Consider the following 24,717-nt stretch of genomic DNA (forward strand, 5'->3'; position numbering starts at 1 on the left):
CATTTTCCACAAATGAAAACAATTAATAGTTAACATAGGTAACTTTCAGATTTTTAGAAATTGTTTTTTAAAGTAATTCAGTAAGATCTTACCAGAAAACATGTATATTAAGACAATTAACGTGGAAGTGGAATGAATGAATGGTGAAACAGACAACAACTTATTGCTCCCCCAAGTGTCAGAAAAGCAACCAAAAGCATACATTTAAGAAATTGCTATAAATCACAACAAATTTTGAGTATCGCTTCAAGTTTAAGCGGCTTTAATTCATTTAACAAACGTAAAATGTTTGTATCATGTATATTTAAAGTAGTGTATTATTGAGCTCCACTGCTGGGTATTATTTGCTTGTTCTTAGTGTTGAGGTTTAGTTACAGATTGTTCTGTTAAATTTTTACACATCAGTCACAATCTTATGCCATTTTTAAGCTATTTGGTTTTTTTTTTTTTTAAATAGAAGCATAAAATATTTAGTGACTAAAGCACAACTGTGTTGAAGCTCAAACGTGTCTGCACCTCACTGTTAGTTAATTTGTAAGTAACAGATGAGAACCAGCTGCGATGTTCTGCCTGTAAAAGGATCTGCTTTAAGCTTAAAAGCTGCGGAATGTAATAGAAGGTAAGAATGCATCACTGAAAATGTGCAAAATTAAAATGATATAAGAACAGTTTATAAAGGCTACAGCTACCTACAGCGTCATCCAAAAAAAATGTTCTGACAATTAATTTTAATTAAATTGACAATGTCCTCTATGTTATTGACCATCCACATTCAAAATCTGAAATCAAATACAAAGAGAAACATCTGAAAACATCGAAAAGGGGCTCTTCAAAACAGATGTCCAGCTATGGTCTGTCCAACCTGTTTTGTGTCTTTTTGTCACATCCCATCTTGTGGATCAACTCCAACTATTTACACTACTTCACAGTCATGTCCACAAGCCGGTCAAGAAAACAAAACTTAGTCCCGAATAAAATGTCCCACAGAGTCGATGCACAGAAGGGAAAAATAATAAAAAATGAAGATGATAACGTGGCAGGACATTGCGACAAACGTCAACACGTCAGTTGTACTCCAATATTTAGGCATCACAGGTTTATCCATTCTCTGTCGTCATGACAACAGTAAGGAGGGGGCAGTCTCAGTTGTCTTTGTAATATTGTCAGGGTCATCGATCAGAGTCAATCCCATCAGACATCAGAGTTCCGGTTACTCCAATTCAGTAACTAAACTACCTGAAATATTAAATGTTCCATTTTTTAAAAACACTGAAATAACCTGTGTCATTGTGCACAAAAAACAGCCCAAGTGAAAACTCTGTACTTTTGCCAGATGATGGAGTTTATAACTTAAGAACTCTAGTGTTTATTTCAAACAGAGAGCGGTTGGAGAAACCAAAGAAAACTTTTTTATATTGGCTCATTTCAGGATTTTCTTGTCAGAGAAGTGAAATGTAGTTTTTAGGTACCATCCCGCGCTTCCCATCAACCACTCCCAACATCCACTGCTCATCCACAGACTCCACATGTGATATAATGTCACCAACCTACAGTAGAGAAACAAAGACAGAGCGGTTGTGTAGCAAACTTAAATCACAGGTTTGACAAAACTGTCTCCATTGATTAACTGACTGAATTTGACTGATTTTATAAAATACCTAAATTTACAGTAGTGTTTGTCATGAATTAAAACTAAAAGGTGCCTCATGATTTACACACACCTTTAGTGTGAGCTCATCCTGGCTCTCTGCCGTGAAGTCAAACAGAGCTTTGGCCACTCCCTTCACAGCTGGCTGCTGACCTGGAACTGGCTGAACTGGAAACAGAAAGATGACATTATGATTACAGACCTCAGCTGCAACCTACAGTCAGGCTTTTTAGCTCACACATGTAAAACAGGCTTCCTGCTAATCTTGCAGAGGTCTACACTTTAACATGTACATTAGAGAATTTAGAATTAATTACCAAAGCTGATAAAAACACGGCATCCAAATAAAATACGGCACAACATTAAATAAAATTAGCTTTCAGCACACAACCATTTAGAAAAATCATTGAGAAAAAAGATGACAAGCAGTAAAAACATCTATAGTAATTGCAAAGTATAAATAATCTGCAAATACTTGTTTGTTTTTCTGTCACAGTGTCATTACACAAGCTTGTGCGTGTGTGTCTGTTATCAGATTTCTTTCCACTTAGCACACAGACAAACATATGTAAATCATCTTTGTGAGGGAGCTTCCATCTACTTTTTCATTTCCTTTACTATTCCTATGATGTCCTTGCTTATATTTTGTGTTCCCTCTGATGTATTTAACAGTGTGAATGCTGTTTGTTATACCCTGGCAGGGCTGTGTGAAAGCAGCGGGGTAAAGCCCCTCTCTCCCATCCAGTCTTCCTCTTCTCCACTCTGCATCAATGTGCTCAGTCACATGGATCATTGCCCCCTTCTGGAAGGACAGATCCTCTGGAGTCTGACCGGGGAAGTCAAACAGAGCCACAACCCACTCCCCCGCCTGCAAACGTACATACATTTACACACAAATTAAACACAATGAAAAGACCAATAAGCTTGATTTAAAAAAGGAAATTGTAGAATAATTTACACAAAGCTCACACTCGTTTTCCCCATATTCAAAACAATTTTAATTCAAACTACAACCGCACAGACACATACACACACTCACCTTGGAGTTTGGATTCTCACATGACTTTGGTGCTGCTGAGGACAAATGATAAAAAATATTAAATTTAAAATTGAAGATGAGAGAAGTAGTCAATCTGGTTTAATTTTAACTGGCATGTGCAGCTTCTTTTATTCTGGTGCTATTCCACCAGATGTAATTCTACATTGTATTGTTTTCTTTAATGAGATGGATTTGGTTTCAACATTTTTTTAGACTAATGTAATCATTTTCCAGCAAGCCTAGAGCCAATCATCCCACACAGCTTCAAATATCTTTGTGAAAAGATGTAGGACCCTTGAAAAGACAATTTAACCTTAGACATTCCTTAAGAAACTGTTCTATAAAGTTCGAACACTGCAGTTTCCACCAAGTGACCTAACTCAAGAGAATTATTCCCTCTTCAAAAACATCTTATTTTATATTATAATAATTCATATTTGATGTAGAATCTACAGAACCAAATCACACAGAGGAGTATATAGCACTGAGAAAAATTCTCATGCCTGCCGCATGTAAGCATTTTCTCCTTGGGCTTAATAAAGTTCACCAGCATAGTTTATTGACTAGGTCTTCACTTGGTGGTCCTACATCACTTGAACCAAATCATTTGCAGATGTATTAATTAATTTTGCTGTGCCACTTTCTCATGTGACTAGACCTTCGGTGCATTCAAACATCAAATTCAACTGGTCAATAAGTTAATATTATTATTATAAATAAGGAAAACAGGACAACTCTTCATTACTTTCTATCACGGCTGTATTGGTCGATGTAGTTTTCATTGTTTCTCCTGGCGATGACACAGGCGGAAGTGGCTCCACCACCTTGGTAAATTTCAGGGGGAATATCCCGATCCGTCCATGGATCTGACCGCGCCCCCATTCTTCACTTATGAGCTCAAGGAGGGCGATGAAATCACCCTGGGAGAAGGTGAGCTCATCATTGTCCTCTCCCTCGAAGTCAAACAAGGCCCTGCAGCGAGGGCCGCTGCGCAAACACACATCAAAAAATAAGCACAAACTGAAATGTCTCAATAATCTGTTGTTCAGCAGCTTGTGTTTTTATGTCTGACCTGAGAGGAGGCAGGTTCTGCTGTTCCTTCTGTTCAGTAGGATGCAGAGGCAGTATGGACTAAACAACAAAGGAAGTGAAAACATCAGCACAACTTTATGCTTTATAATCAAAAGCTTAGCAGTGGTAAACAGGTAAAGTTCCTACAAGAAGTATTAATTTTCATTATACTATATCTGTACCTCAGAGTCTAATAGGCTGAGGTTCTCAAAGGCCGGTTTGGATTGACTGTCCTGACTGAGGACAGGGTCTGGTTGAGTGTCCAGATCTAGAAGACACTGCGATTGGCTGATGAGTGGGGTGACAGGAGTTTGACTCTTTCCTTCGACTGATAGATGCTCTGATGGTGTTGGGCTTGCGTCATCCAGAACAATCAGGACCTCTTGCTTCTGAGAAAGAAATGGCAAAAATTTAAATTAAAATGTAAAACGGTGTTTGTGTGTGTGGAATGCATGTATATTTGTATCCATACCACATAACTGTTGTAGAGTGGGTGTCCTGGTTTAGGGCGTGGGGGCAGTGGCGGTCCTCTCTTAGGTACCCTTTGAGTCTGACTGGCTGTTACAGAAGGAGGAGATGAACCAGTCTGTCCAGACTGCCCGACTGAAGAAGCAGGACTGGTTTTGGAAGCAGCAGGAATCAGGTTTGAAGTTAGGTTGATGACTGGAGGCGGTGGTCTTTCAGGAGTGGATTTCATTGGTGGAGGACGAAGTGGGAGGAACTTTGCACTGGAAGGCCTTAAGGAAAAAGAGATAAATTAGATTTCAGCATGAGGGATAAGGAAGAGTTAGAGTTCCTGTTTGTTTGGTCATAGGTGACAAAAAGGCTTCCGAAGAATTATGTGGCTGCATAATTGAAAAACTGAAAGAAACTGAGTAGACTTAAACTGAGGTCTCTCATAACCTTATGTCACTAAGCCAATATGCAAGCTCGAATGGTCCACTTGAGGTAGAGCCCTGTACGAAGGGCCTAATGTAAAGCCTTACCAGACATCAAAGCAGTTAACTAGGATGCCAGACTCGCAACAGAATGTAAATAAATGCAATTTTAATTTATAATCATCTTTCTAATTAAGTTGAATAAAGCTCTGCTGAGCATTACAAACGTACATTACTTAATTCTGGTGTGGTGTCTGTACATCTTGAGAGTAAAGTTTTATCACAAATTTGGAGACACACAAAGTAACTCTCACCTTCACCTCATTGCCATATCTTCAATTTCCTATTAATGACACGTGAATATTTGAGTGTAAATGTTCTACCCTATAGAGGGCGTTTTTTCAGAGAAGCAGCAGTGTGTAAGAACAGATCATATGACCAACATTCTCAGTTATATGTGTCTCAGAATCTTTAACAGCAAATTTAGAAGAATGGAAAATAGGTTTCATTTTACCGAGGAGGGAGAGGGGGGTCTGTAGAGTTAGCAGTGCTGGCAGCTTCAGCCTTGGACTGAATCACAGGACCCTTCCTTAGAGCTGGAGCAGGAGCTGGGGATGGGGGTTTCAGACCTGGGACTGGAGCAGGGGTCAATCCCAAAGGTCTGGGGGCAGGGCCTGGGGTAGCAGCTGCAGATTTGGCTGGAATTGGGTTTAGATCAGGAGGTGTTGTTGAGGCTCCACTGGGTTTGGGAGCTAGAGTTGGAGCTGGAGGTGGAGAACAGAGGACAAATTAAGCAATTCACACTTCACATTCACATAAACAGTTTTAAGCACAAAAAGGAATTTGATAGATTGTGAAACATATAAACATAAAAGGCCACAACAAAATACTGTCCATGAAAAAACGTTTTGCTCATTTTCAACACCATTATCAACACATGTCGCTTTATCGCCCAGCATAAGATAATATCAAACAAAATTCACAGTGTTTTTGAACTCGGGTATTTGAGCCTATGTAGCTGCCACAATGACTTTATGGAGAGCAAAACATTTTATGTAGCAGCATCCATGGAAGCAAATGTTTAATGCCTCCATCAAATTCTCACTGGCTGAACAGTTTTTATTAGTAGCTGCTGGTACATGAGGACATAACAATTATATTTTTGAAGGTAACAACTAAAATGTGTTTAATTACAAGCTTGGAAAATCCAAAGAACCTTTGAAACCCCAAACCCAATATCAAAGATGAAAAATAAGTGAAAAGCTGTAGCAATATAATGTTTAGTTGCATTTTTAAATGTGTGTCTAATTTTTTGTACACACAGTAGTGTTTAACTTCTGTCTGTGGACATGTTGCTACAGTGTTGTATGCAGTGGTGGATCAATTACTCAAAAACTGTACTTACTGTTTTACTAGAGTATATTATTGTATAAGTACCCACTGAAATTTCTACTTAAGTAAAAGTAAGTAAGTACATGATTTACATTTGACTTAAAGCATTAAAAGTAAATGTACGCATGTATTTTTTTCTGTCCTTTTTTGTGGACTAGTCCCGCTTCATGTTTGGGGGAACATTAACTAATTAATGGTAATAGAAATAAATGATGGGTTAAAAATCTGATGCTTTTTTAAATTTAATTTCTAAACTATTCATATAGAGTGAGAAGAAGAGGTAAGCAATGCCAATAAGTTTAGAAGGCAAAGAATAAAATTACTGCATTCCATCTGACTTTGAATACTGCTAATATGTCAAATAAGTCTTTTAAATGAAGACCATGGTAGGAGAAAATTGATATAGTAGTGTATAATAAAAGGTTTAAAGTGAAATGATTGTAACGCAACTTTGATTAAAAACTTAGAGGAGTAAACAGTACAGATATTTGCTCTTAGATGTAGTGGAGTAAAAGTCAAAGTAGCCACACGGTACATGAAAAATGTACTTATGTACAGTACTTTCCACCACTGTTGGTATGTGTATTGTGCTGTTATAAACTGATGTTGCTAGCAAATGTTCTGCCACTGGTGCAGTATCCATCATACAACGGTGCACTGACTTGACAGTTTTCATTGAGGGTCAAGGGCTTTTAAAATATTTAAACCACAAAAAACAAAGCTACAATATAATATATATTATAACTAGCTACAAGTTTACTGCACAGAAAATTAAGACTGGTCAGTTACATCATGGAAATTAGTTGATCAATCATGTGGCCTGGCTGAAATTACCACAACAAAAGAACAATTAAATGTACACTGGAATCACACACACACAGACAGACACACCAGAAAAATCAAACACACAATAACAATAGTGGAGCCTCTCTCTACTTACACAATCACCGCATTTCGAAATGCATAATGTATCCCCACACCCATCCCCCGGTTATCTGATACCCACTCATGCTAAAACACACACACCACATAAAATCTCTCCACATATTTGCATATTTCTGCCACATAATGAGAGAAGCAAGATTTGTGTCCCTATGATCTCAAACGCTTCATTGTACTACAGCTACATTCAGCTCAGTGTTTTCTCTCTCACTCACACACACTGAGTCTCTCTCTTACCACTGGCTCTGCGTGGTGAGATGAGCACTGCTGGTTTATTCAGGATGCCTGGACGAACACTTCCTACTTTCACTGAAATGAAAAGAAATACATAAGCTTTTAAATGTTGGATGAAAAGTCGGTCCTGTACAAAAAAGACTAAAGAAATCAAGAGAAAACCATTAAGAGAAAACAATTCCGGAAAGTTTGTTTCAGTTATTTCTTTTTTCAAGCTATAATTATCTAGTTCTAGCTTCCCAAAAGTGAGGATTTACTCCAAGTTTTACATCCAATAGCAAACTGCCTTTTGTTCCACTGGTATAATTACATTTGCAAACTAGTTTACCATAGTTTCTGAGATTTTATAGATAGAAGAGTTTATAGATAAAGTGTTTTTTTTAGTTTTCTTATTTTTAATTTGGTGAATAAGTGTATTAACAGTAAGTTGTTTCTGACAGATTCAAATCTTTGACAACGTTGAAAAAGAGATCATGCTTTTCATGTATTTACTTGCAATAAAAAACAGAAAACACATGTCAATGTTGCTCTAAACCTGTTATTTACGTGGAATTACGGTAGCAAGTGACACGTGAATCCCGTCAAAGCAATTTCCAGGTGACTCAAAAGCTGTGGAACTACATGTTCTCAACAACAAGTTTAGGAGATGTTATTTCTTCACTTGCAACAACCTGCATGACTGAGTCAATGTCCTCTATATTAGTTCACATTTTTCTGCTACTTTGCACTGTAATGTGAGGCAGCTATTTCGAGCAAATATGCTGACATCCTTAACCCCACCTAAAGTACAAAGCTGTTGTATGAGCCAACCAAGGGGGTTAGCTACACACAGAACCTTGTTCTGTGTGCAGCTGTAGAGGCAAACGGTTTCTTACCGAGTTCTGCGGGTCCTGTGAGTTCTGTGAGCTCAGACATACTTTGAGAAACTTGTTTGATGAAACAGCTGGTGAGCGTGCTTGTGAGATCACTGTGCTTAAAGTTGTATGTACAATTGGTCTGTCATCAGCTAAGTTGAGAAGCAAATACAATAACTGTTCAATGTTTGTCTAACAACGATCTCTGGAGTGAAGTATGTGCGTAAGCATCAGGAGCGTCAGATTCGAGTAAGATCACCTCTACAGCTGTGACTGGTTGATTGTTTCTCCAGCTAGTTAGCAATTCTGAAGAACCAGGCTATAATGCTGCTTTCTAGTAAAGTACTAAAATAATGTATTGATTTTAAAAGGCTCATATATCATGTATTGGTCATATTTAACTTTGCTATGCAAATGCAATACTATTTTTAAACAGCAAAACAGCAGTAAAAAGATTAGAGAAAATATAATTTTACGTTCATAATACTGTCAAACTTGGTTTATGCACAGCCAATATATGAGATTTAAGGGCAGACTCCCCACAGCTTTACTGCTTCAGTGTCAGGCATAGTAGATTCAGTTAGTTTGTTTCTGGACTTGGAATCAGATTGGGGGGACAAAGACGAGAAGGAAAAACAAGCATCCACTATTACATCAGTCTTTTTTCATCATCTGTCTCAAACTTACCTTCCAGTTTGAGCTGAGACATTTGCTTGTTTAGTTTCAGTTTCCGATGAGTCTTTGTTTAACAGTGAGAATAAAAACAGTAGAAGCATTGATGCTACAGCAAATCCCAGAGAGAGGTTTTAGTGTAAACACCAAAGAAGTGAAGCGATAAATACCTGACAATGCTGCTGAAAATCAGCAGCCAGTCTTGCTTTATTTTGCTCACTGAATAAAATAAAAAGTGTGGCTATGCCATCAGAAGATACTTTAGTAGACCAGTGGTATCAAACAGCAACTAGAAACAGTGGTGAAGGCTGAAGTTTATCACAGCCGTTGCAGCTGCTCTGTGAATCAGTTTGATGTTAAGTCAACAATTATTAACTAAAGTCAAAGTTTATCAGCAGCAGCTACAAAACTACACGTTGAGGTTATCATGTTGAGAAGCGGTGTAACGAAAGCATTCTTTACTCAAAACTCATGTAAATATTTGTAAAACCACTTGAGCTTCTACGCGAGCGGACTCAAAGGACTGGGGATTTACCAATATTCCAACTATAGCAGTATCTATACCAAATGAGCAAAACTGCACATAGAAGCAGATTCAACAATCAATCAGTAAATTTTCTAATAATTAATCAACTCATTTTTTCATTTCTACTAATGATGATAATGCTTCTCAGTCGGAAGAATAGTCCTGTGAATTGTAATTTAATTCATTGTAATAGGTCAGCTTGTATGTCAACAAAACTTAAAACCTCCACCTGCTCATTCACCATGAGTCAGTGTTAAATGTCAAAAACAAGGCCTTCTCAGTGTCTGCATTTTCCTTCCACAACAAAACATCTGTAGTCAATGAAAGAGGAATGGAAAAGAAGGGAGGCTTGTGGAAAACTTGTGCAATCTCTTCAGAGTTAATTCGCAGGACTGAATAAACAAGTGCTATTGATCAACTGCTTTGTCTACAATGTTTACACTGAGTGCAGACATCCACTGATCTTATTCAGTGAACAGTAAAGCAACATTTACATCTATCTTCATTGAGATAGTTATTTTCAAACTGAAGTGTCAATATGTTTAAATTACCCTTCAGTGGTTCAACTTTACATCAGGAAAAAACGTCAGCTGTCATGAAACAGCACCTTTAGTTTAACCAAGATGTTATGCATGAGGCTGCAACAAACAACTGTGTTCATTGCCAATCTACTGATTATTTTGAGAGCTAAGTGTCCTCTGCATCAAATGTTTTAACTGTTGTCCCATTAGAATGACTTAAAGCATCTGTTGTCTCTAAATAGTGTTTGTCTAACCATCAGTCTCAAAAACTGAAAAATGTTTCATTTACTTTAACACACAATCCAAAAATTCTTTGGAATGTTTGCTTGAAAAATAAATAGAAGGTTTTTAAATACTTTAATTTTCTCTTTTTTTACAGAAAAGTTTTTGTTAAGAACTCACTTTTCAGGATGAATTGTAGTTCTTACACCTGCCTACAGATGTCATTGAGGTCAATGAAGTTAACAGAAAATATCACACACTTACCAGGTTGGTTCGTAGTGTCCTGCGTCTCATCACTTCCTGCCTGGCTCTCAGTCTTTGATCTGCTGATCTCCATCAGTGGCCTTGGGGGCAGAGAAGGGGTAGCATTCCCAGCTGAAATGCTGTTTTCCGTGTGTGGTGATCCCATGCTCGCCCTGGGGGCAGCTGCGGGTCTGGGCGGAGGTTTGGGGTTGGATGAAGAAGGAAGATCACTGAAAGAGGGAGTGAGTTTGGGTAGAAGTGGCCGGGGTGCTGGGACAGGGGCTGAGGCGGGAGATGGGAAACTAGATGGAGGGGCTTCTGTGGCAGACTGGGGTTTTGGTGTTACTGAGGGTTTTTCAGAGCTTTTGCAGGATTGGGGTGGAGGAGTAGATCTTGGGATAGAGGAAGGTGATGCTTCAGGAGTAGTTTGAGGTTTAGGATTTATGTCTGTTGATGGGGTTTTAGTTGGTTCCAAGCCCCCCTCTTCCCAGAATCCCTTGCTGGATGGTTTGGGGGTACTAGAAACGTTTTTGGGTTTTGGGGCGATGGTGGGAGGGACAGATTTGGCTGGTTGCCCCTGTAGACGAGGACGTGGCTTAGGTTCAGGTCTCTTGGGACCAACCAAGTCTGTGTTGTTATTTTCCCCACAGCTCTCATCACCCACCTGCTGCTGCTGCTGTTGTTCGAAAGCTTGTATTCTCGCTTTCAGAGTCGCCATGTGCGCTTCCTCCTCTGCCTCGTCTCTTTCGTCACTCTCTGACTGGCTGTTGTCACTGCTGTCACTGCGGCATTCAGGGAAGCCCCAGTCGTCAGAGCTAAAGGCCTCGAGCAGCTCCTGAAAATATTTCCCCTGGCTCACTCCTTGGATTGCGCAGTCACTTCCTGCACGGGCAGCTATTGTGGCCAAACCATCCTCACGCAGTTTCACCAAAGTCTGCACTTTGACCTCGTTGCTGATTGGCCTGGCACCAAGCTTAGTCCGAGGACGTGGCCTGGGACGCTCCAACACAACATGGGGGGAAGTGGCAGGAGAAGCTTCCACGACAACAGCAGGCGTTTGGTCAGTTTGAGCACCAGTAGTTGAGGTCAAAGGTGAACAAAAGTCATTAAGGAGCTCACAACATTGGGTGTGAGAGGTGGTGTGTTTGACCTTCTCAGGGAGTGTGTTCGGTACCACACTGTCACTGGTCTGAGATGTAAGGGTTGACTGGCTGGTGGTGGTCACAGTGGTGTTAACGTCATCAGCGTGAGAATATTTTGGAGGGTAGGGCAGAGGTGGCCGTGGTGGTCTCAGTGGTTGTCGCACTGCAGAAAAACATACAAATTATTTTAATCAGAATTATTTACAAACAAACTGAACACGGTGAAATACACAAATGAGCTTTCTCTCACCCTTTGAGTCTTGGGAATCGGGGGCAGATCCTGGGTCAGTCTGGGTGGCAATAGTTGTTGTAGAAACTAGATCTAATGAGGAGGAGGAGGAGCAGGAGGTAGAGGACGAAGGAAGGAGAACCTGCTCCTGTGTCTTCTCCCTGATTACCTCTTCATAGGAAGGAGGAGCCTGAGGAAGAGAAACATGAGAAAATCCATAAAATCACAACCAAGATACAACTGGATGCTGACATGTCACCTATGGGCAATGACAGCTTCAGTATTTGTCTTTAGTTTAGTTTTTACCTATCCTAATACCAAAGGAAATGTAACCTAACAAACATTTTAATATAATAAAAAAATTAAAACATCATTTAGGCATTCACAGGCAGAACAACGAGTAAAGATTTATGAAAACCTTCATTTAGTCTTATTTATGTTAAAACACCGACAATTTATTCAGGATACAAAAAAATGCAGCGGAATTCCAATATTGCATATTCAATTAGAATTACAAAAATTAACAACTGGATTAACAGATAGTTTACCTGTATGGAGGGAGGGATTGTGGATCCCCAGATCTGTGCAGCAGGTGGAGGAGGAGGTGGAAATCCTGCAGAAGCACCAGGAAACCAGGATGTAGAGGATAGTGGCTCGGCTGACAGGATGGTGATCTCTGGTCGCCTAGCAACAGTCCACAACAACAGAAAGTCACAAACATAGATATCAAGAACTAATTATTTAAGAAAACAGCCCCAGTGAAATCCATTAATTCTGTATTTCAACCTGAAAGCAGGATGGAGCTGGGTTACAAACCACTTCTGACAGAAACCAGTTATTTCAATGCATGATGCCCATTTACTTTAAATGCAAAAGGCCGTGTAGTTTTACTGTGTATGACAAAACACAACACTTCCTACTCATGTTGACCAGGGACATGTTTAACACATTGGCAGCAAAGCAACACAGGCTCTGAATAAAAAAAAATTGGATCTGATCTGTGTTGAATTTTTGCAGCAATACACTGTGACGTCATCCAGGAAGGCGTTGCGCTGGCTAATCACATTCATGTTAAAACAGCTTTGTCCCTCAAGATCATTGTGAGCAAAGATGAAAAAGTCACTAGAATAACTTTTCATAGTTAGACATAGTTATATAATTTTGACTGAGTATCACAAGCCACTGCTGTGCTTTTGTGTCTAATAAGCTTTAGACATTCAACTAAGTCATAAACTTGCCAGATATTTAATGTCTAATCGATTTGTGAAAATACACACCTTCCTCCAACACGTCTGCATTAATTCTAAACATTTTTATTTCATAAATTAATTTTAAAAGCATTGGTGTACGGTTTATGAGTGACTCACAGTTGTTTGTACCCCAAATTAGTCTTACCTCCTGTCTCTGTCTCTTTCCCTGTCTCTCTCCCTGTCTCTGTCTCTGGACGTCTCAGACAGAGAGGTCGACCTGGTGGAGGCTGACAGATAGAAACAGCATGGAGTTAAATTTCAAACTAACAAAGTAATAGTATCCTGTCCTAAGAAAGACAATACTTTGAAAAAAAAAAAACACGCAAAAAATGTTTTTTTTAACAAAAAATGTGTTTTCTTTAATAGGCACAGCTGTACTTTGAAAAGAGTTTAATGAAATGTTTTCCTCATGTTAACCATCATACAGGCTCAGTGAAATCCGCAAACAGGAATTGTATCATATGCTCTGCTGTCAAACAATTTTATAACAGTTTTACAGCTGTAAAATTATTTAAACAAACAATACGATTTCAAGCTTTTAAAAAGAATGTTGTGCTGACAGTCCAGCGGGATTTTATTACTCCACAAAAACATCAAAATGCAGATTATGCATTTTCAAATGGAAAAGATGTAACTTGCACATTTATGTGCAATTTGCACATAGCTTTGTCAGACAAATAAGATTTAACTTAAGTTGTTATGCATCCTTTAAAAGAAATCTGTTTTAGTTTACATAGTTAGTTACAAAGAATGCCCGTGCAATTTTTACTGAATTTTTGTGCATGTTTTTATATCCATGACCTTCCTAGCTTATGTTTTATTCAAACATTGTATGTTGTGCACTCTTTAAAGCAACAGGAAACCCCTAATCCACGTAAGCAGTTATTTTTGGATACAGTGTTGGCTTCAGTCTTCTCTCAATCAACTTTCCAAACACCCTTTCATTCATTATTATCATCCACTAATTGGGGGGAAATAATCTACACACAAAACACATTTCAAGATGACTTCAAGGATTAATACTTACTTCTCTTGATGACTGCTCTGATGGACGAGAGAGGACCCTGGCTACAAAGAGAGAGGAAAAAAAGAAAAAGAAAACCTTAAGTCACACCATCCCACCTCTGTTTTCACTTTCTTTCTTTCCTATTTCCAATCTTTGTCTTTACTATGCCTTGCTCCAAAGAAACTTGGCAGTAAATAAGACTAATGTCCCACTACTGTTTCTATGCTTCTCTCTCAATATGTAAATTATTTTTTATTTCAAATTACCTCAATCTGATTTCAAAATGAAAGTATATTTATATTTTCTTTAGAATGTTTAAGAACAGACCCACAACTCATCAATTTACCAGCTATACCTGCTTATCCACAATGGTAACAAGAGAGTGTGTTTGGCACTTTAAATAATTTTATATTTATCCATCATATCACACCATGAGGAAGCCAAATATCTCTTTTTTTTCTGTGTCATAACACAGAATGAACCCAGACAAACAGCAACAAAGAACTATTTTGTTTTGGAGTCTTTGTACTGTGTGGATCTGCATTCTTAAAGCCTGGAAATGAAGATAACATATCACCTCTATTAGTTTTGAGCTTGTTACTTAAACCATTTGTACCACATTACATATAACACATGGACGGATACTTTTCACATTTGCTGCAGAAAACTGTTTTCTCGAGACCAATGCTAGAGACTGACCTGGGACTCTTTACTAGACTATTGCAGAATTAGTCAGAAGCTTCACCAAAGGTGACCACTAAGGTAACATTCCAAAGAAACTGTGTCAAACGTGAGAAGGACGGGACAGACAAAATACACAAACACACATTCACGCAGTGTTTTCCCATCTGAGGAAAACACAGATTAAACAGGGAGTGTTCTAGTGCACATCCTGGTAAAAGCAGTAACATCCATTTAATCTTTTTTAACGCCCTTTTTGTGCACAAGGACAAAAATACATAAAAAATGGTTGTAATTCTTAAAACAGTAAGGGCTACACTAATGGGCCTGGGGTCACTGGAAATGGAATGCTTTCTAGTTTTCTGAGAAAAAGACACAATCTTGTTACAGAGGCACAAACTTGGAAAACATGTTGGGTTTATATTCGCCCAAATGTTTAGTGTTTTTTTGACTGAAAAGAGTCAAACGGAAATAGTAAGGAACTGCAAAGTGCAAATTATGATTTCTTGTTACATCTTGAGAAACTGTTGTTGCTGTGGTTCTTCAATCCTAAATTGGTTTATTCACTGAAATCGTTAAGGTTTCTGCTTTCTAACATGGTATAGTTTTGTTTGGGGTAGACTGGTGCAATTGTGAAATATCTTAGGTGATTCTGTGTTTGTCTCCTGGGCGGCCCAGGACTAAACAACGGCTCTCAGAGGAGAGTGCAATGCTACCGATCATAGGACTAAACACCTCAACTACCCGGTTAGGATTTAAAGGGCGACTTCACCGATTATCAAGCTTACTCTCTGTGGCTTTAGTTTAGGGGTAAATGTACATAATGCTTTTAAACTTCCCTCTGACTTCCCTATATTAATATATTTCTCTGTCTAGCTGAAATACTCCTTCAGATGACAGCACCCGGAGGGGTTTTTCATCATTAGGAGTTCAGATGATGTCACCTGGGGATCTCTGGAGAAGGAGGTTGACCACAATTAGAAACTTCATAGTGTGTGCAACAAGACAACATAATCTGAACTGAAGGTTCCACCAAGTGATGTCATTTTTCAGCTATAAGTAGAAAGATACTTTGATTATTTTGATATAGCAACGTCAATGGGAAGTTTGAAAGCATCGTTGTACATTCACACTGTAAATTAAAGCCATAGAGAGCAAGTTGAAAATTGGTGAAGTTGCCCTTTAATAAATGTTGTTTTTCACTCTTAACAATCTTTTAGAGTAAAAAATTTGGAAATTTCCCAGTATTTCCTGAATGGGAGTGTTCAAACAACTCTCAGAAATCACATGTCTGCAACTAAAACTGTCACAATTATACAAACATATTTCAGGAGCTGAAGAGCCAGAGTGAAACCTAAAACTGAGCCAACCCCTAATTCAAATGGAAAAGAAGGTGTTGCTAGGCAGGTTAGAACTCAACACAGTCAGACTCACCCAGAAAACAGAGGATCATACGTCTTTCAGTATATCTTTCAGTCTGTTTTCTTGTTTTTATCTGACTCCTCTTTCTCCTTTGCTTTCTCTATCTGCTACATAGCCATAGACAGAAACCCATGACTCACCCGACACTGCCCACTCTCACGCACACTAAACTCCCTGTTTTACTTTAATCATAATGGAAAAATCCCTTCTTACTTTTTTCTTTTTTTTTTTCAACATAAGGTTTGGTTTTAGATGACAAGTAGGTTCATTCAAATAGATCATTTCTGGGATTGTAGTTTTATCATTTTCTGGGTTTCTGAGCATTGGTTTGTATGAACAATGCCCCATTTTAAAAAAAGCAATTTTTTCCGTGTTTGGCAAATGTTAGAGTTCTTCCTCTTGCCCCATTACATCATTTTTGGGGTGTGTGCAGCTAATGGTCCAACAATTTAAAAAACAGCAGGGTAAGTATTTAGGAGGTTTCTTCCAACACCCAAAATTAACATAATACCTAGAAAGTCCTTGAGTTGCAAACGGAAAATAAATAAGGAGCTTCAACACAACCACAAACTGCAACATAAACAATTATGTTATGGTGATTCTCTTTCTTTGTCTGCTCCTTTTTTGGCAAACCACGCACACACACTTTAAACCCTGTGACTCTTTCAGCTTGTTGACATAACAACAGGCCAACAGCCAAAATACTTTCAGAAGTGTGTCAAACCCAGAGACCAAAAGTGGTCCCTGCAAGTCTGTGAGCCCAAAGCAGCATATGTGTGTGAAACTTTAAAATGACATGAGACCAACCGACCTGACTAATATACTTTCTACATGTGGATCTTGGGAAAAGTTACTCATCCTTACAAAGCTGCAATGTGAGACACACTGTAGAGGAGCAAAACCTCTTACCTGTGACGATTCTCTGGCTTACGTCTGTCAGGCCGACCTGCAAACAGGGAGACGTGTCATTATGGATCTGTTTATAAAACCAAAAGACTTTTACGACTGCTCACAGAACAACGTGCCTTCAGCATAAAGTGGTGAAAACAAACAGGTTTCAGAAGTTGGCATTAATTGCTTGTACAGATTCTTATGACCTAAGAAAACTTCTCTGACTTAACATTTTATTTAATGTAGATATAGCTCTTTATTTTGGGGACATATTCCACTGAGAAATTGTGAAAGTGCTGTTTTCAAACAAACACAGATTTTCAAATACTGGTGAAAATTAATCATAGCTCATACCCTGATGAAAATCCTTATGCATTATCATATGGTTTTGTCATTTAAAAAAACAACTACTGCCCAGGAAGTGATGCATTTTAAGTGTTTTTAGAAGAGATACAAGTAAAAGATCTGGTAATCATGGTTTTACACATAAAATAGCACATCATCATATAAATGAGCATTAAGCAACAAAAAAGGGGATTAAACAGATTAGCCTGTCCTGACCAGAGCTCCTGTCATCACCTTTCCAAACTGAACAGAGGGAAGAGGACGACAAGGTAGGAAAAGCAAAAGTAGATCATCTCTCGCAGGTTAGCTGGACTTTTTCTGTGTGTGTGCATTTTCCTATTTCCTACCTTTGTTCTTCTGCTTCTCTTCACAGACCAGGTCTGCGTGTCTCCCAGGACCATGCAGACAGACTAAATGTTGCTGTGTGTTGCTGTGAAATATTCTGCCAAACCCTTTTCTTTAAGTCTTTCCTTCCTTTTCTGCTTTCCAAAAATCTAAATAGCTCTTCTTTCTTCTTCTCTACTCTCTCTCTCTCAGAAAACTAACAGGACTGGCCAACCGTTCTGGCCACCCTCCTGATTGGCAGAGAGACTCCAGGAAGTGAGGCTGTGATTGGCTGCTGTGGGTTTCTGCTGCAGTCATCAGGAGTTTTAACACTTCCAGATGTGACGGAGCTTTGTGCTGTAGCTGTGTTCAGACATGCAGATGCACACCACAGCAAATTTTCCTTAGCGCTCATCATCTGTTCAGTTTCTCATTTGGCCCGGAGTGGTCAGAAGTTACAGGTTAGTAATTTAGTGATTTGCTTAAGGAAACTTTAGCAGGGTTGACCATGAAGACAAAGACTAGATGCCGTTAAAGTTTTTTTTTTTTTTTTTAAATGAACATCAGTTTAGCCCCATGAAAAAATCAAGCATCTTTTAACTCACTGTTGTGGTTTCACAACCTGCAATTTATTCCACCCCCTGCTCTCAAAAGTGCCATTTCAAGACACAGGAACTCTGTTCAGATAGAAAACTCTGACAGCCACTGTACACTACCTGTACAGCACAAAGAGCCCACAAGTGGGAAACTACCTAGTGAATATAGTGGAGTTTTTAAATTTGTCGGAGGAATGTTAAGAAACCAAAAACAGAGCTATCAGAGTAGATATTTAGCGGGATTTATATATTTCGTCTTCTCTTGGTGACATTAAACAAATGCACAGAAATCCCTATTTAGAAAAAACCCTTGCCCACTTCTAATGTGGCCATTTGAAAGAACCCTTTTTATTACTAAAGCCAAGTCTCCTTTAAGAACTCGTTCTATTATACTGCATTATTCAGATGAAACTGAAACAACTTCAAACAGATGTAAATGTTGGGCGATATCTATTGAATGTGTAGACAAGCAAGTGTTAGCTGGTTGCTATTTAAACCTGTTTTAAGTTGCCCTAAATGGCAAAAATAGCTGCATTAAGTTTAAAGTTGCAGTAGACAACATCTTCATAGCTTTTCCAAAGACCTTGAATAAATCAGTTTGTACACAGAATCAGATAAGCTGAATTTGTGATTCTCAAACAATTGCAACATTCTTTACTAGTGTTTTTCCAAAGTGTGCCTCCGATTGTTGCTAGTCACAAATATTTAGAAGCCCGGTAAAGACCTAAAGCTTTCACGGGCATTAAAAGACATGTACAATAGAGCAGACTCTCTCCATATGTCAGCCACTGGCACCTAATCTTTCTCCACAATAGATGAAAAATGGGATGCTCACATGTGACATTTATCACTTGCCACATTCACATACAAGTCTGTTTGGAAAAACACTGGCTGACTTTGCAGTAGGCACATCCCAAAACATAAATGTAGAAAAATATAAAAAGGTGCATTCTAAACTGCAATGGTAACATTAAAGGTTTAATCAAGCTGCACAACTTAAAACTAAGGAGTGGCTCAATACAAACTCTTTGGAATAAACTAACTTCAGATGGCAAAAATAATTAATCACAGATTGTCTCAAGTGTGCGTCAACAGCATGGGTTGTGACCCAAATATTTTTGCTCCAATAAAGTTTTTAGTTGTTTTTAAAAGTATCTGATGCAAACTCAAGAGACCCCCAGCTCACTTTTATTATACAACAATAGCAAACTTAACACATGTTCCCAGGTGTGTGATTTTACCAAGTTTAGGTCTCATTCTATATTTTTATGAACAAAAATATAGAAGTAAAGCCCAGGGATCTCTGTTTTTTTGTTATTTGTGTCTACACATAAAGTCTGGAAGTTTTCTTTTTTGTGTGTGGTGTTTCTATAATGCTCTGTTCCTTTAATGCTCAACTGTCATGTCGTACCTTTTGTTAATCTTAACTTCCTATTTCTTATTCTGCTCAACCTACTGTTTTCTGATCTAAGCTGTGTCAGACGTATCCCCAACATCCTCATAAAGCAGAAAAAGTTACCATCTCAGCTAAACAGAGAGCAACTATAATGAATTTTATTTTAGGGGGTCACCAGAAGGCCAGGGTTGAGATTTCCTGTTTTAAAATAACAGGACACTTCGAAACAATTTGTTTGAGCTAAAATAAGAAGTGCATTTATTAATTAGTGGGAAAATAATCTACAGCTAGTAAGGAATGGTGATATAGCCAAAAAAATGAATCTCAGTTTTTTCAGTGTTCCAGCAATGCACAATTTTAACCAATTTATTTTGTCTACACAAACTCTAGAACTAGGGCCATATGTGCAATATCGATATAGAGAAATAAAATCACCAAAAAGACTGTTCTCTTTTTACATATCATAAACATGCTAAAGTATATTATTAGCAGCTGTGCAAGAATAACAAAAAAATCATGACCAATCATGTGCCAATTGAAGACCGTGATGTCACTGTTGGATAGAAAAGCCCTGGCAAACATCAGAAGGAAGCAATAATATTTGGCTGTGGTAGAAATAAGAAAAGGCAACGGTACAAACGTTTGTCGTCTGCATATTTTTTGTGACAGTAACTCACATTATCTTAGCCTGCCAAAAAGGTGTATTTGATTGAAAGAAAGAAAATTCAACGAATGGTGATGTACAAAGTGCAGATTTTATTTGTTTGTTTTTTTTTTGTTTTTGGTTAACTAACTTTTTAGTCAAACTAACTCAGACCTAAACTGAGTTAGTTTTGGTTTTTAAAGTTGGGTTGTGTAAGACACTTATCCATAACCAGTTAATAGATGGTTTCAGCTCGCCCAAAAAGTTAATATCTATATTTGGACTTTTTTTTTTTTTTATCTTGGCATCAAACAGGCCAGCTGAAGCTGTTTATTTGACTTTTTTTCAAAGCTGCTGCAGCCCTCTGACAAAACAGTAATTCTATCTCGCAGAGAAGTAACAGTCACCCTGAAGGTTAGTTAGTTACTGTCATGACAGACATGTATTACATTTTCTTCTTACCGTTATGTTTTTTTTTTTTTTTTTTTTATCCAATACGCAACATAAACAATAGCAATAGCTGGCATAAGATTAATACAGGCCTGGAACAGTATGTTGTTTCGTTCCAGAGCCTGACCACATTGTGTGAAAACAGCAAAACGTTACAGGGTTTCTAACAGATGGCTAATGCTACAGCTGCTATAGAGAAAATGTGTTTTTCTTTCTTTTAATGTAAAGCCCACACAAAAGGATAATCAAAAGCGAGATGAGCTGGGATGTTTCTCATTGCCATATCACTGAGGTAACAAGACTTCTTTGGTATCATTTTGTTGTCTTCACTGCAGCACAGGCTATTATTCCAGCTTGATGGGTAGCAAAGCCGACACACGTGCCAACATACCCAAGGAAACAGAGAGTATACTGTGTTAACTCCAGAGAACTGCTGGCTCTGCCATTTGAGCGGTAGCAGAGGAAGTTATAATCTCATTTATTTGGATTTAGGCATTTGGCACATTAATCTAAAAAGTAAAACATTTAAATAATCATGTTAATTCAATATATCACCCAGCTCTAGCAACTATTTTTGGCAATTGTAGCATTCAAGCATTTTTTACTTAAGTAACTAACAAGCTTATTCGGTTATTGAAATACATTCATTATCAGTTGATTGACTAGTCTTTGCAACTCTAGAATGAACTGAGTAATCAGTTGTGTCATAGTATCACTTAAGATGTTCAGACTTGTATCAGGAATATTCCCAGAGCAATATAACCAGACCCTGCCAGAGGCTTTGCTGTAGAATTACACTTGTCTTACTCACACCTAAACACTACAGCACAATGGCCGACATGTTAAATGTAATTATAACGTGTGTTTTGCTGACCAAGACAGACAAAAAGAGACAAAGGCAAATTAAACTAATGGGTGGAAGTCTTGGCAGAGGCCTGCGCCATTGCAGTCGACTAGGAATGTTTCTCTGAGGTCTGTGTGTGGGTATTTATGTGTGCATGTGTAAGCTTTGACTCAAATGCTGACATGTTCACATGCTAAAACAAGAATTTATGGCTTTGGGTTCAAGCAGGTTGCACCCAGTTATATGGTAGATTTTTCCTACACTTTGAATCACTTATCAGTGATCAGTGTTCACGCATAAGGGAAGTAGTTGTTGAGGAAAACTCTTATCTGTAGTCTTTTGTTTGTATTTGATTATCTGTTTAATGTTTAGTGTATTTATCACTACCAGATCACTTTTTGGTCTCAAACCCCATGCAAACAGTTTGTTTTGTCCAACAGAGAGTTTAAAACCTGGAATGTTTTGGTCTAATAAGATAGAGGTAAACAAGTCCAAGAAATGGAAACGTTAAATCTTAAATTAAACAGGTCCATGACTTTCGGCTCGTCCCTTCAAGGGTCGCCACAGCGCAACGTGTACCGCACATTGCTTTGGCATGACTTTTTTTTTTAAAGCCGGATGTCTTCCTGCCGCAAAACTCCCATTTGGTCCGGGATTGGGAGCAGCACCAAGGTGACCCTTGGTGGCTGGGCAGGGCCGCACCTGTTGGGGTGGGATTCGAACCCTGCGGCCTTCTGCAGCCCAGCCCAGTGCTCTGCCACTGATCCACCAGGCCCCCACAATTTTTAATTTTAAAAATTTTTTAACCAATCTTCTTAAAGTGATTAAGTGATTATAAATGTTAAGGTTGAAATGAACAATTTTTTACTCTGTTTACTGAAAACCTATGTTTTGCGGAGTAACTTTTTCATTTGAATCATCATTTGAAGCAAAGCGATTGAAAACATGTCAAAATGCTGGAAACACTGTCTAACGTTTGCTGTTTATATTTGTTGCGCCTGTCAATAAATTGGATACCGCTTTGTTTTTGTCTTGTTTATAAAACAAGAAATGGAAAAAAAGTCACCTTGTGGGTTGTGAATTTGTGACGGGATTTGCTGAAATACTGAAAGCTTAATTAAATAAGCATAAAAATAGAAAAGAAGCAGATTCCTCTATAATCAAATAGTTTGTCTGTGGAAGCTAGTTATTTCTGTGTCGGTAGGTTGAGAGACAAATATTACGAAAAGACGCCTCCATATCAATTTATTAGACTACACAATTTTCTCTTTTTTTACATGGTCAAGACAACTTTATGGTTTCATCATATTTTACATGTTAAACAAGTGGGATTGTAGTATTTTAGCCCTAGCTGTACAGTATAAACTGTACTCTGTATACTTGTATCACTCCTATGAGAGATGTTGCAAGGATTTTACAAATACCACACAACTATAAGAGGAGTGTTGCGGATCCCACGTTAGTTCAAAATACCATAAACCTATTGAAGTTACTAAAAAAAACAAACAAACAAAGAAACAACTTCAATTACAGATAAAAAACAAAACAAAAAACTAAAGGAGTAACCCGAGCTTTACTTAAAAGGGTCTCCCTCTTATCCGGTGATCGACTGTTTCTGTTAATTGTATTCTTAGGAAATTGCTGATGACAACTTATCTTTCCCACGGGGATCGATGGAACTGATAGCAGGTGTAATGAGCTGAAAACGGACTGGAGTCGTGAATGTTTGGGGCTCTCTAACCTCTGTTCGGCTGTCGTCGGACCACTTGTTCTCGGGTGTCCCTCATCATGTTTTCCTCGTCCTCCTCTGAGCGCGCCTCGGCCATTGCTCCTTCTCTCCTTTATTACTATCTCTCCTTCGGTGTTTGTGATGATGTTTCTTCCTGTCGGCCTGCACGGAACGGAGCCGGGTCACCACAGCCGCACCGGACACGGCAACATGATTGCCTCCTCCTGCTCTGGCGTCGCTAGCATCCAGGCACCGCAGCAACAACAAGTCGGGACAAGTTCACCCTAGAAACCGTCAACTTTTAAGCCCGGACCGACTTCCAAACGCTGGTTAACCACTTCGGCACGTTGCTCGGCGGCGTCAGAGGCGTCCGACACCTTCAACTGTGTAGTTTTAATAAAATATGAATGTCGCTGTGTTGAGTTTCGGCGTAGGAGTTTCTCAAAGCGTCCCTGCTGTGACTTCCCACTGGTCGCGAGCTCCAGATACAGACAGTGCCGCACGCTCTCCGGTGGCGTGACGTCACTAACTGAAAGAAAAAAAAACGCAAAGATGGGCCAAAATAAACATGGCGGACAAAGCAATTAGCATACTAGATAAAGCTCATTCCGGTTCGTCTGCTCAACAGGGGTGGGAGACGTCCTTAGATCTAGAGACGGAGCCAGAAGTTAGCTTTTTAATATTTAGTTTCAGTATCTCTAGAAAAGCAGGGAAGGCTCTAGAAATGTTTTATTGGGGACTGGGGCACAGATTTAAAAAAACATTTTAAATACAGATTTGGTCATTTCTTGTTATGATCAAAGTTCTACAGCGGGTAGTTCTCAGCTTCTCCATCTCAATCCCCAACACGCACACACCCACACACATGCGGTGTGAAGGGCTTGTTAACATTCTTTAATGTTATGTGTAATTTAAATAGTCAAAAAATTCAAATGAACTACAGAGAGATTGTAGAAACGTTCATGGAGATTCATCCTGTTGGTGCTGAGATATTGCTGAGATACAGCACCACTTTTCAAGCAAAAAATGCAATATTCAATAAAAAAAAAGCTAATTATTACATTAGTGCTATGCGTGCATGTGAATTGTCTTAAAAACTGGGCATGGAAAAAAGTATAAAAGTGCATTAAATAAGCAATGGCAAAAACAAGGAGAGAGACGGATTCAGTAGGACAGTTTGAAACATATTTTGTCTTACGCTTTTGCTATTTGTTTTTACAATAATGTCCCCATAAATTTTGCCCCGACTTTAACCCAGGCATGCTTTGAGCCAGAAAACTAAATTGTCATTATTTCATGACTGCATGAAATTTACACTTTTTATTCATTTTGACATACAGAATTGATAAATGTGAAAAACAATCCATGAATCAGCAAAACACTTATAGCTTCAGTGTTTTGCCACCAGAGTGCAGCACTGACACACCTCTAACCAAACAGCGCCTGGATTATCAAAATTGAAAGTTGAAAAAAACTACTGTGACACATATTAATTAGCATAATCAAATACATATGTCCACATATGCA

The 24,717-nt window shown here is 38.5% G+C and overlaps 1 protein-coding gene across 3 annotated transcripts; it reads right to left on the reverse strand.

The window, feature by feature from the left end:
• Positions 1-409: 409 nt before the first annotated feature.
• On the reverse strand, positions 410-23,713 carry LOC137137403 (SH3 domain-containing protein 19-like). Of its 3 annotated transcripts, none has more exons than XM_067523630.1 (17): positions 23,203-23,713; positions 16,882-16,918; positions 13,891-13,931; positions 13,009-13,090; positions 12,162-12,297; positions 11,635-11,803; positions 10,264-11,547; positions 7,208-7,279; positions 5,151-5,400; positions 4,231-4,495; positions 3,941-4,144; positions 3,760-3,818; positions 3,433-3,674; positions 2,688-2,722; positions 2,342-2,516; positions 1,722-1,816; positions 410-1,547 (listed from the first exon to the last, which is right to left on the reverse strand). In XM_067523630.1, exons 1-17 carry the CDS (start codon positions 23,285-23,287, stop codon positions 1,440-1,442), a joined length of 3,339 nt encoding a protein of 1,112 aa, XP_067379731.1. In that variant the 5' UTR covers positions 23,288-23,713; the 3' UTR covers positions 410-1,439. The 3 variants fall into 3 exon arrangements, with proteins under 3 accessions (XP_067379731.1, XP_067379730.1, XP_067379729.1); XM_067523629.1 differs by having other exon boundaries at positions 2,688-2,719; positions 3,941-4,147; positions 23,203-23,712; XM_067523628.1 differs by having other exon boundaries at positions 3,941-4,147; positions 23,203-23,712.
• Between the last annotated feature and the right edge of the window lie 1,004 nt (positions 23,714-24,717).

This window comes from Channa argus, chromosome 12, assembly GCF_033026475.1.
Source record: "Channa argus isolate prfri chromosome 12, Channa argus male v1.0, whole genome shotgun sequence".
Lineage (NCBI taxonomy): Eukaryota > Metazoa > Chordata > Actinopteri > Anabantiformes > Channidae > Channa > Channa argus.